This window comes from Staurois parvus, unplaced genomic scaffold (genome assembly GCF_062004578.1).
Source record: "Staurois parvus isolate SC_StPar_1 unplaced genomic scaffold, SC_StPar_1.0 ptg000171l, whole genome shotgun sequence".
NCBI classification, from domain to species: Eukaryota; Metazoa; Chordata; class Amphibia; order Anura; family Ranidae; genus Staurois; species Staurois parvus.
The window spans coordinates 2,283,431-2,296,919 of record NW_028317967.1 but is presented as its reverse complement, the minus strand read 5'-3'; the positions used below and the strand labels follow the sequence as shown (position 1 = coordinate 2,296,919).

General features: G+C 41.6%; 1 protein-coding gene across 1 annotated transcript in view; it reads left to right on the top strand.

Moving 5' to 3' along the window:
• The window catches only part of LOC149462699 (uncharacterized), a 197,262-nt gene that overhangs the window by 170,789 nt on the left and 12,984 nt on the right, over window positions 1-13,489 (top strand). Inside the window, exons 7-9 of the mRNA XM_089676552.1 lie at window positions 5,979-6,043; window positions 8,205-8,401; window positions 8,591-8,717. Coding sequence (XP_089532678.1) covers window positions 5,979-6,043; window positions 8,205-8,401; window positions 8,591-8,717 — 389 coding nt within the window. The remainder of the gene's footprint in view (window positions 1-5,978; window positions 6,044-8,204; window positions 8,402-8,590; window positions 8,718-13,489) is intronic.

Below are 13,489 nucleotides of genomic sequence, written 5' to 3'. Positions count from 1 at the left end.
ACTCACAATTACCAACTCTCCCTGGAGCAGATGCACAGACATCTCCAGCTGCAAAGACATTTCAGTGACCCATAAGAATTCCTGAGATAAAGCAGTTGCCGATACTCTGTTAGGAAAATCAGAAATAATAGAGAGAAAAGAAAATTGGAAATAAACTATAAAAACAACATCAGTAGATCAGTTGAACCAAGTCACTGCAACAAGTTGGGGGTAACTTCCGGGACCCACTAGCAAACACACCCGCCAAATAAACACGGTGCTGGACTAGAGGCGGAGCCCTCCCTCAGCCCCATCAAAACTCAACACTGCCAATTATCGCCTCATTCTGCCACTCTGTCCCAGTCAGAAGAAACTTTTCTAGGGGAGGATTGAGCGGACGACATATCCCCTTCTTCGGGTACAATCCCCCATTTTTGCGCAAGATGAAATCCTTCTACTTCTGAGGTGACAGTCAGTAAGAGGTTATCCTTAGTTCTCAGCAATTTTGTGGGAAATCCCCACAAAATTTGATATTGTTATTACGGAGTAACTTTGTGAAAGAGAGTAATTTTTTACGGGCAAGAATGGTATACTGGGAGAGGTCAGCGAACAAAGATATCCCATTATACGGCGCCGGTAAAGGATTGTGCTTTCTCGCAAATGCCATCAGCGACTCCTTCGCGTGGTAAAAGTGGATTCTAGCGATGACATCCTTGGAAACATGGTCAGGGAGAAAGGAAGGTTTCGGCAGTCTATGCACTCTATTCACAATCACATCCCTTTCAGACAGACTCGGCAATAAAGCTGTAATTAACTGCTGAATATACCGTCTCAGGTCAGCGGCAGGGACCGTTTCGCTCACCCCTCGAAACTTAACATTGTTCCTGCGTGAACGATCGTCAAGATCCGCCATTTTTTACCTCAACGCCTTCAATTCCTCTTCTGCATCATTGTGTGCGTCCACCAATTCGTTGTGAGCAGTCACAAATTCACCCATCTTAGTTTCCACATGATTGATCCGCTCACCCAGCTGTTCAACCTCTGCATTCACCCATGTCATAAAACTCATGTCCTCGTGCAAAGAACCTTTAAGAGTAACAAGCATATCCTTCATTACAGCGGCAGTTAGAGGCATATTTTCAGCAGGGTAATCTTCCAAACACTCAACAAATTCTGTGGTATTAGAATGACAAAATGAATCAGTAGCATGCTCACCAGTCAGCTGTGGATCCAGGGAGCAGAGCCGTTTTTGTTTAGGAGGACTGCTGGCAGGTGTAGTTCCTGCAGGTATTGCAGGGCTAGGAGGCTGTGGACATGAGCACTGCCTCTCCTCTGCCATATATGGCTGTGGTGAGGGAGAGGTACTGGGATCAGCGCCATTTTGGGAGGAGGAGGGGCCGCCCGCCGGAGTGAAGAACTCCGTTACTTTGCTTGGGCCCCTCTTTGATCCTGCGCTTCCCCATCCTGATTGATCGGGTCCCACACTGTTAAGACAGGTACCAGGCAGGGAAGGAACTGTCAGCTCCGTCCCTCATCGCGGTAAGCCGCTGTATATCCCAGAGCTCCTGTACTATATGGCCATCTCCGCCCGTGTCCGTCCACAACCCCCTATTTTTTATTTTTTATTTACATTTTAAAACCTTGCGAGAAAAAAATAGATCTGCAAAATACTCACAATGCCTCTTTTTAAATTCCTTGGGATGTCTACTTTCCAAAAAGGGGTAATTTGGGGGAGTTTTTTGCTATTCTGGCATTTCAGGGCCTACAAAACTGCGATAGGTAGTGAGAAAGTGAAAAGTAAGAAAGTTACGCACCTTCGGGCTTTCAAAGTGGTTATTAGATTCCAGGCTCCTGTACTGTATGTGGCTAGGCTCCCAAAAAGTATCTCACGCATGTTGTATCCTCATACTCGGTAGAAGTAGCAGAATGTATTGTGGGGGGTAATTCCACATATACTCATGGCTTGTGTGAGCAATATATCATTTAATGACAACTTTGTGTAAAAAAAAAAAATGTTTTTGTCATATTCCAAAAACGTGTAAAAAAATAAATCTTCCTTGGACTCAACATGCCTCTCAGAAGATAGCTTAGGAAGTCTACTTTTTGAAAAGGGGTCACTTGGGGGTGTTTGTACTATCCTGGTATTTTAGCACTTCAAGGAATGTGATAGGCAGTCAGAAAGTAAAAGCTGTGTAAATAACATTATCTAAACCATAGTTTGTAGATGTTATAATTTTCACACAAACCAATGAATATGCAGTTATCAGAATTTTTTTAAAGCAAAGACATGTAGCAAAATACATTTTGGCCTAACTTTTTGACCAAATTTGAGTTTTGTGGATATTTTTTATGACAGATGAGAAAAAATCATTTTGTCAAAAAAATTTCCGTCTTTTTGTTTATAGCACAAAAATTAAACCCAGAGGTGATCAAATACCACCAAAAGAAAGCTCTATTTGTGTGAAAAAAAAGGACATACATTTAATTTATGTAGATCAATGTAAGACCGCGCAATTGTCAGTTAAACTAGCGCAGCGCTGTATAGCAAAAAATGGTGTAAATTGCAGTATCTATACCATAGTTTATAGACGCTATAACTTTCACACAAAGCAATCAATATACACTCATTGGGATTTGTTTTTACCAAAAACATGTAGCAGAATACATTTTGGCCTAAATTTATAACTAACTTTGAGTTTACTATATATTTTTTATAGCCGAAAGTAAAAAATATCTTATTTTTTCAATATTTTCGGACTTTTGGATACGAACGGCCACAGTCATATTGGTACACCCAGTACACCCATATCAGCACATGTGATTTTGATGCCTTGTTTGATCTGTTCCCATGTAAGTGCACATTTCTCTTTACAATAAATTTGAATCATTTACAATATTACACTATGGAAGCACTTTTTCTTGTCTCCCTGGGAGTGCTGTGAGCTGGCTGTTTTTTCTGGTCCAACGGACCCTTGGCAGGAGTTCTGTGCTCTGGCTGATTTCCGTGTCCAAAGGTGAAAGATATATTACCACTGAACAGTATGGTCCACCAATGAGGGGGATATCATCCCTACATCGCCGTTTGGGATTCCACTTAAAAGGCCCCTGCAATGAGTGTTCTGCAAGCCTTTTGGCCCCTTGGGGTCTGGGCACAGAGGTGAGGAGGCATTTTAGCCCGTGTGAGATTCACTAATCATTTACCTACCCACGTTATTGGGTTTTTTTTGGATGCATTTTTGTTGGACTTTTTTGCACATGGACTTTATGTCACATTTATGCAATTTTTTTTAGTCACGTTATTTATTTCTTCATTGTGCTATTGTATTTTACGTTGCACAGTAATACATTTATTTGGTTTCCTGTGCGTTTTCTGTTTTATATTAGTTGCAATCTATATGTTTGCCACATTTATTTATGGTATTTATATGGTCACTTATTAGTCGTTTTATGTCACATGGCCTTTTGATACATATTGTGTTATGATCCTTTAGTCGCATGGTCACATTTTTTGGCCTCACTGTGCGTTGTTATTGTCATTCTTCTGTGATAAGTGGTTTGTCCACTTTTAATATTTAAGCACTTCATTTTGTATTTTTCAAGTTTTGCTCCACTTTCTCATTAGTTGTGTTCACGTTATTTCATTTATGTTATGATGGACTCTAATGTCCCACTATTACTGTGATTTAGTTAATATTTTATTTTTTTCCTGATCATTTCCATGTATTTTGCCCACGGTCACGGTTTATTGTCTGTTACACCTTTTGGCCCTCATTTTGGACCTTTATTATTTCACCTTTCCCTTCACTCCCATATTCCTTCCATTTACTGATTATGTTATGGTGTATTATCTATGTCTTCTCATCTCACTCTTTGTCTTGGAATGTCTGTGGCATTATTGTGATTAGTGCAACATCAATTTTCTGTTTGTTATTTTCTGTAGTGGTTGCCTCTGCTACATTCAAGCTAGGCACAGAGGTCTCAGGAAGGAATATGTTACTATTACAACAATAGAAGTCAGAATACTAACCAAAGGGAATATGCTTGAGAGTGATGTGTTTACAGGATAAGATGATTAGCCAAAGCCCAGTTCATAATTTGTAACTTGATATACTGTCTGCTAGTTATCTGGAAAGGCTTTCATCCATTCAATAGACATGCATATCTTTCTTACTATCCAAGATAGTGGTTCTAAAAAGTTTTTTTAAAGTTTAAATTACACATGCGCTGAAAGCCTTGGGTTATTGGGGAGTTATCAATAATTTAGGTGTCCGGAATATAACGAATCCAATATCAGTGTTTGACTTTTAAAATTTAACAAATGCCACAGCTGGTAAGTATAATTACATTTTGTATCACATATGCAGTAACACTGAGAATTTCTGAGGGTTTAAGGTTTTTGCTAAGCTTAAACATGGCTATATCTTTAACATGGAACAACAGCCTCTCATATCTGATTAGAGAAAGGTAGGGACCAGTAGCTTTACCTTTATTCTAAACAGCATATAGTTTGATGTCTGAAATTCAATAATTGTCCACATCCTTGGAATGAAGTTGGAGGTCTGCTGCATGTTTTCCTTGGTGTCACCAGGAGGGTCAGCTAACAACAGGTAGAGTGTGGTGTAAGTCCCAAGACAGATGGTCAGACAGTGGTAGCAGGCTGATGGTCAGATGAAGCACAAACAAACCAATCTTACATGGAGTCCAGGTCTTAGACAGGTAGACAGAGCACAAACTGGCAATAGCAGAGGCAGCAGGTCAATGATCAGAATGAACAAAGACAAGCTGAGCACAAATGTAATGCAAACACAGGGCTTTCTTCCAGGGCACATGTGTCAAACACATAACCCTCCAGGCCATTTCATGTGGCCTTCGCACCTCTCCTGCAGCTCTGCTGCCAACTTCTTCCCTGCAGTGGCAAAAAGAGGGGTGCATTGTGATGTAATGGAGGGTGGGGGACTCTTGACTTCTGATGGCGGGGGAGGGCTCTGGACATCTGCTTCTAATTATGAGAATAATGCAATTCGATGACAATTGAAAAGGAGGGTCGCACACCGCTGGTATCACCTATGAGAAACTTTATTGGAGACTCCTCAGACAGTACACCATGACAGAACCATGTTCTGTCTCAGCAGTCTCCAATAAAGTTTATTGCAGGTGATACCAGCGGTGTGCAACCCTCCTTCTCAGACTTGCATCATCTGCTACAGGAGTGTGAGTGGGCTCTGTGTCGAACTGAACCTGCCCTTCACAGTTTTATGTCTGTGGTTTCTAAAACTAGTAATAATCAAATGCAGAGGCAATTATTTAATATGATAAAGAGCAGATACATTTATATAGTCTGATAGATACAACTGGCCCTTTGAGGGCAACCATAATGCTGATGTGGCCTGCAATAAAATTAAGTTTGACACCCCTGTTCTAGGACATAAACAGTTGGTAAGCTGGCAATACACTGGTAGATTTTCACATGACCATTTGAATGAAAATTGTCAGTACATGGATGGATGTAATTAGAAAGTACTTCAAAATTTAATTTAATCATCACTTTGGTTAAAAAAACTTTCAGACATAATTCTGTCAGTGTATGAACAGCTTATGATAGAAGCTGGAATCAGACAGACCTTTTTCTAAGTTCATGAGCAATGAGAAATACCCAGCAGTCTATTAGGCACCTACCTTATAAGAGCATGTGTGATCTTCAAAGACTGGAGTTGCAGTCCTTAGTAATGACCAGCAGATGGTGAAGGCTCAAGGCTGCTTGTTACAGTCTCCGTGTATTTTTATTTATTTTATTTTAAACATGACTTTACTTACATGCATGTCATTCATAACCTTTTGTCATTTTTGTATATATGAACTGCCAATCTTTTTGAGATATAAAATATGTTATTTTACGTTTAGTTTAAATGCATTTTAATGTATGTGTAGACTTGTTAAATACAGTATGTATATACGTTATTAAAATTACATAATTGATTTCAATGTGTTTTTATTATCAGAAATCAGAAAGGAACCGATTGCCACTAGTTCAGATACATCTAAGGATTCAGGTTACTGTTCTCAGGTATAGTATACCGTAGTATGTACCCCTTCTCCCCAGCCAGGGATTCAAGGGACACATGCCACTTTTAGATAATTATTGTGTTGCTTTTGGCCAAAATAACTGTTACACTCACCTGTCCCAGGCTCCAGTGCCAGATTTTCCCTCTGAGTGTAGGTACTGGCTTCAAGACAATCCCAGAGGTGGTGCTGTTTTAAAGGCTAGCGTGTGGATATCTTGGTGTTCAAGCAATGCACCCACACTGTTGTAGTCAGACCCCCTTTTTCTATTCATTGTTTTCTGTGCTTTTTTTAATATTGCTTCCATGGCCCTTTGTTCTTCCTCCCTGTATTCCCCAGTGATCCTTCCTGCATTTCTTCTGTGTTCCTTGTACTTTCAGCCTTGGGTACCCTATGCCTGTGTCCATTGTGTTCCCTTTTCATACCTGAGTTATGCTGTGCCTTCCTTCCTGCTTCCCGTCTGTCTTCTCCCTCTGTACTTCAGTTCATTCCTGTTTGTCTGTTCTAGCCTGTTTCTCTGTGCGTTTGTCAATTCCCGATATATCTTCATCTGCTTTCCCTGCCTGTGTCTTAGTGTGTTCCCCTGTGCTTCAGGAGAATCTCACCGGCTTTCAAATGCAGCCTTCTTGGGTGATTGGCAGGACTGCTACCTGGACATCACTTGTGGTGCAACATCTCCACCCTTAGGAGCTCTGATGAAGACCAGGAGGTGTCTTAGACCCTGTGGCTCGGCCCTTCTCAGGGCTCTCACCCTGACGCAAGGAGTGGCCAGCCAAGTCCTTGTGTATCTACACTGTGGCTTTTGCCACTATAGCTGCTGCAAATTCTGGTCAGGCTCTCTACCCCTATTGGAAGCAGATTTTCAACCCATGACAGTAACCAGTATTTGCCTGCCTAGGTGCTTATTCAGATCTGGTAAGCAGTTACTTTAGAACTGCAGTATTCCTAGAGTTACTGCCTTGTGGTATAAGGAAAGCCTGGGAACACTGCCTCCTCTAGCTCTAGGTCCCATGACAATGAGGATGTCGGAAAAAGTTCTTTCTCTAGAGAGACCAATTGGTTCAATTGCTCTCTCTAGTACCATACTCTTACTATAAACGCTGACGCTTCTGCATGTTACTGCAAGTACCAGAACTATAAAAAAAAATGTATTACACTGGCTTCTGGTTAATCAGTTTTGTTTATTTCTTTTACACTCTCTTACATTATTTCTGTTGCCCATTTTGTTTTCTCTTTTTATGTATTTTTTTTGTCTGATCTTTAATAATGGATCTTGCTGTTGGCAATATTAAAAGGCAAAAGTTCACCTTTTGTAAAAGAAAAAAAAAATGTACATGATTTTGTGGGTTAAAAAAGTGCAGTTTTTATTTTTTTTACAAAGGAGCCTGCAAATCATTGCAACCACAACCATCAGATTGTGAGTACAACGTTATGCTTTTGCACAAACTCAGTACAGCTGTCTGTCTGTACCTCCTCTCACTCTAGGTAACATAAAAATGATGGTGTCTCATAAAATAAGTACTCTCTCTAGTACCATACTCAGACTATAAACCAATGCCCTTGCAGTTCATTGAGAACTACTAGTCATTTGCCACTGTGGCAGACAGGACTAGTAGTTCATGCATTCACAGAACTCTGTGACTCAATGACATGGCTGCGTGGACAGAGCCCTGCACAGCCACACTGTATATGAATTATGATAGCAGGTGTGGAGAGAGGATCCCCTGCCTGCTGTCACAATGGAGGGGGGTGAGGGGCTGCTGCATTAGTAACATGTTATGTGGTACACCCTGGATATGGGTGTAGCATGTAACATATTATGAAAGGTGAACTTTCAGGAATAGCAAATGATTTAGAAAGAGGCTGTAATGACAATGATTTCTAGAAATTCAATCTAAAACATTTCCAGTCTCCTGTATCATGTCCGCTGTACAGAATATTATATGTGTGGCCCTTTGGTGATGTCCTGAGCCACTATTGAGGCCTCCTGTGTCCACCAAGTTTCCACCACTGACATACAATATAATGTGCTGTATATGTGCTCCTGCGATTAAACTGACTGAACCTGAGCATTAAACATTAGATACCAACTGGAAGTATATGAGGAAAAGGAATTAGGATCGCAGTGCGCAAAGTAAGTTGATAAACTGTATTTAAATCTGCAGGGTGAACATAGAAGTTGTGACGAAACTGAAGATCAGTCCAATGGAAAAGTATCTGAACATGACGTTTTTGCATTGCCAAACGTTCCATCTTTTGCTGTACCTGAAATCCCTTCTCCTGCAACAACTGCATTTGTCAAAAAAGTTCACTTTGGCAATGTCAAGAAAGGACGGAATTTCATAAAATCTTCAGATAACAAGTATGTATTTAATTTGAGAGCATGCACAATACAGTGATAATCATAAATATTGAAAAGGTGCACTTATTCATTAACATCACAAGCAATCAAATATTGAATATACTCCAATAAATTGTTGGTGTATTCTTTGAGAAGTCATGGAGTTGATTTACACTCAGTATTGTTTTGTGTTTATAAATGTGGTTGTAGGTATTCAGCACCAATGGAGCAAACAGAAAAATCACCATATTTTACCGTGTTTAAGACCTCTACACCCAAGACACCCAGCTTTGGTACTTTTGAATCTCCACTTAGATCAATTACATTTCCAGATCAGGTAAAACACAATTAGTGAATTATATAAATCCAGTCTTTTTTGTGCAATTGCAAACATTCATTTAAGAAAACTGAGAGGGGGAAGGGTCTTAACATGTCGTTGAGAGGCCGACTGTTTTAAGAGCTCCAGACGCCTGTCATTTAAACAATGATAGATCTGACTCAGGCCCTACCTGTGTATGCGGGGCACTGCGCTGGGAGCTGTTTGTCCCTCGGCGGTCAGTGGTGGACAGGGTCTGGAGGAGCTCTGTGGCCCTGGCAGGTCGGGAGGAGGTGGTGGTCTGTGGAGGAGTTAGGGGTGCAAGCAGCACCCACTTGACGCCCACATGACAGCAGCTGGGGCTCCGGGAGTGCCAGAAGTACCGAGAGACACAACTGAGGAAGAAGGAGGAAGAAGTGGCAGCACATACGGAGGGGGGGGCACCCCACACTACACCACTGAAAACACCTGGAGATTTCCAGAGTCCCAGTAGATACACCACAAACATATGGAAAGCCCGACTGAGATGGACGAGTGAACAGGGTGACGAGTGGTTCCACACTCAGACGAAGATGGGTAGCGGTAAACCCCCAATGTACTGCCGAATAAGTCTTTTTGAATAATGTGTGGAAGTAAAAGTATCCTGTATGGTGGTCATAGGGTCTGTTGGGATTGCAGAAAATTTTCTTTTTAAAAAGGAAACTCAAAGATAGGAGAGGCCATCTAGGGAATTTAGAAGAAGAGGAAAGAGTGCTTTTTTCTGTGAACTGTAAATCTGTAAAAAAAATATAGCTGCCAGGAATTCTGGAAAGCCCTGCACTTTCCTTGATCCCCATTGAACCTCTCAGGGGTTGGTACTCGTGGTTCTGGCAGAGGGATGGAAAATGCTGCTCCAGTGGAAGGCCCAGCTGAGCCTGTGGCAGAAGGCGCACTCACCGCGTCTGATGTTGTGGGCGCAGGTGCGGCCAAGCTCTGAACCTGTCCCTCCAGATGCTTATATCCTTCTTCCAGTGTTTTTACAGCCTGTGTGAGTGCCGCCAGGTGTTGGCACATCTCTTCTCAGGGAGAAGGTCCTCCCCCAGACTCTGTGGCACCTGTCAGTGCTGCCCAGCAGTGCCACATGTCAGTGCCCAGCAGTATCGCCCATCAGTGTTGCCCATCAGTGCCACCCATCAATGATGCCCAGCAGTGCCATCCATCAGTGCCCAGCAGTGTCACCCATCAGTGCCCAGCAGTGTCGCCTGTCAGTGCTGCCCAGCAGTGCCACCTGTCAGTGCTGCCCAGCAGTGCCACCTGTCAGTGCTGCCCAGCAGTGCCACCTGTCAGTGCTGCCCAGCAGTGTCGCCCATCAGTGCTGCCCATCAGTGCCACCCATCAATGATGCCCAGCAGTGTCCAGCAGTGTCATCCATCAGTGCCCAGCAGTGTCACCCATCAGTGCCCAGCAGTGTCGCCTGTCAGTGCTGCCCAGCAGTGCCACCTGTCAGTGCCCAGCAGTGTCGCCCATCAGTGCTGCCCATCAGTGCGACCCATCAATGATGCCCAGCAGTGCCACCGATCAGTGCCGTCTATCAGTGCGTCCAGGTAGGCAAGTGGTTAATTGCAGTGTTGGCACTTTGAAATAAAAAAGTTGGTTTGTGTTGCAGTTTTGGGCACTCGGGCTCAAAAAGGTTCGCCATCACTGCCCTAGATTAACGTTACCTAATTTAATGAGCATATTACTATAATACTATGGAGAGCTATCAAACTTAAAAATTAACCCCTCAAAGTCAGATATATTAAATATTAATATTCCAAAGACAGAGAAACAAACTCTACAAAAAGAATTCTCCTTTACATGGAAGGAAAACGATTTAAACTATCTAGGCATAAAGTTAACTCCTTCCATAAAGAATCTATATCAGGCAAATTTATATACCATTAATAAACAAGATAAAGGATGAATTGAAAAAAAATTTCATCTGGATGGCTTTACTGGATAGGTCGGATATATATGGTAAAGATGGTGATCGTACCAAAAATCTTATATAAGTTCCACATGTTACCAATATATTTACCAGAGTCTTTCTTTGCGACCCTAAAAAAAAATGATACTTGGGTATATATGGGTAAATAAAAAACCAAAAGTTAAATATGAAGTTCTGCATAATGATAAAGGGAAAGGTAGTTTAAGCTTGCCTAACATCAGGAAATATTATCCTTTGGTGATACTATCACGAATAGCAAATTGGGTATATAACTCACGAGGGAGAAGCTAGGTAAAAATAGAAAGTACACTTAGTAAGTTACATTTTGATTTTGGCTTCCACAAATGTTTCGTACAGTGGATGAAAATACAAGCACTTTGATACGGAATGTTTTAAGGGTATGGGATGTAATGTAAAAACAAATGGGATGGAAGTACAATTCACTGTTAATACCATTGGTTGGAACTGAGTTTTTCCCACCTGGGAAAGACAATATTTCAGGGAAATGGACACAAGATAGAAATGCATGTTTAAAAGTTATTGTATACAAAGGGAAATTATGCTCTTTTCAAGATTTAAAGAGTAAAAAAGATTTATTTTTTACAATAGATGAATTGCGTTACTACCAATTAGTACACTTTTCTTGCAGCACTCCCGCAGCCTCTAAGAACAGTGGAGGATATGTATCCATTTGAACAAATGTTTAGTTCAAATACAACTCAAAAACATGTCACTTCCACGATTTATAAGATCCTGACTGTAATAGCTGGATCTGATTCTCCATTGTACTTAGAAAAGTGGGAAAAGGAACTAGGAACAAAACTGAATGAGCAACAAAAAAATAAAATAGTTTAAATTAACACATGGGACGATGAATATGAATACAGTAGAAATTATTTATAAATGTTTAGTTAGATGGTACATTACACTTAGTGTAGCACATAAACAACAATCAGAAGTCTCACCTTTCTGTTGCAGAGGGTGGGGGAACAATAACACATATATGGTGGGAGTGCCCTAAAATACAGAAGTTCTGGCAAGAAATAATCCAATGCATACAAGAGGTTCTGGGGATCATTATACCGAAGGACCCGTGGGTTTGTTTATTCCATATAACTGAGACTTCAGTGAAACAATATACGAACAGGGTAATATATCATTTAATAAATGCAGCTAAAGTACTTATCCCTACATTTTGACAAGCTCAAGACCCACCAAAAATAAAGGACAGGATAAATAGAGTTGAGTATACATATATGATGGAGGAGTTATACCATTTGGTCGTAGATCAAATGAAACAATTTTAAAAAAATGGTAAATCATCAAAAAGATATCTAGAAGTGATCAGAATATAAAGAGTAGGAAGAGCCTAAAATGAAAAGGAGTGTCTCGTAGGAGGGTAAGAGAGAGGAGATACGATAGGAAGCGGGTGAAGATAGATTGAAAGCATATTTGAGGAACTAGAAGTAAATGAAAATAGAAAGTGAAAAGGGGAATATGCTGGTGAAGGGAGGTGAAGGGAATAGGGTATATTTGTGTAAAAATTTGTATTTTGAAATGTTGGTTGTAAGATGATTTTGTATGAAACAAAATTAATAAAAGATACCATATTTTCCGGCGTATAAGACGACTGGGTGTATAAGACGACCCCCCCCTGTTAAAATATAGGGTTTGAGCTATACTCGCCGTATAAGACTACCCCTTTTCCAACGCACACCAAATAAAAATTAAAAAACATCAGATTTGATTTCAATATGGTATGGTATTTCAGTATAGTATTCCAATGATGGGGCACGATTCCTCCCACTGACACCAATGATGGGACACTATTCCTCCCACTGACACCAATGATGGGGCACTATTGCTCGCACTGACACCAATGATGGTGCCCCATCATTAGTGTCTGTGTGAGGAATAGTGTCCCATCATTAGTGTCAGTCGGAGGAATAGTACTCCATCAGTGTCAGTGGGAGAAACAGTGCCCCATCATTGGTATCAGTGGGAGGAATAGTGTCCCATCATTGGTGTCTGTGGGAGGAATAGTGTCCCATCATTGGTTTCAGTGGGAGGAATAGTGCCCCATCATTGGTGTCAGTGAGAGGAATAGTGCCCCATCATTGGTATCAGTGGCAGGAATACTGCCCTATCATAGGTGTCAGTGGGAGGAATAGTGTCCCATCATTGGTGTCAGTGGGAGGAATCGTGCCCCGTCTTTGGTGTCAGTGGGATGAATAGTGCCCCGTCTTTGGTGTCAGTGGGAGGAATAGTACTCCATCAGTGTCAGTGGGAGGAATAGTGTCCCATCATTGGTGTCAGTGTGAGGAATAGTGCCCCATCATTGGTATCAGTGGGAGGAATAGTGTCCCATCATTGGTGTCAGTGGGAGGAATAGTGTCCCATCGTTGGTTTCAGTGGGAGGAATAGTGCCCCATCATTGGTGTCAGTGAGAGGAATAGTGCCCCATCATTGGTATCAGTGGCAGGAATAGTGCCCCATCATTGGTGTCAGTGGGAGGAATAGTGTCCCATCATTGGTGTCACTGGGAGGAATAGTGCCCCATCTTTGGTGTCAGTGGGAGGAATCGTGCCCCGTCTTTGGTGTCAGTGGGAGGAATAGTGCCCCGTCTTTGGTGTCAGTGGGAGGAATAGTGCCCCGTCATTGGTGTCAGTGGGAGGAATAGTGCCCCGTCATTGGTGTCAGTGGGAGGAATAGTGCCCCGTCATTGGTGTCAGTGGGAGGAATAGTGTCCCAAAATTGGTGTCAGTGGGAGGAATAGTACTCTATCAGTGTCAGTGGGAGAAATAGTGCCCCATCATTGGTGTCAGTG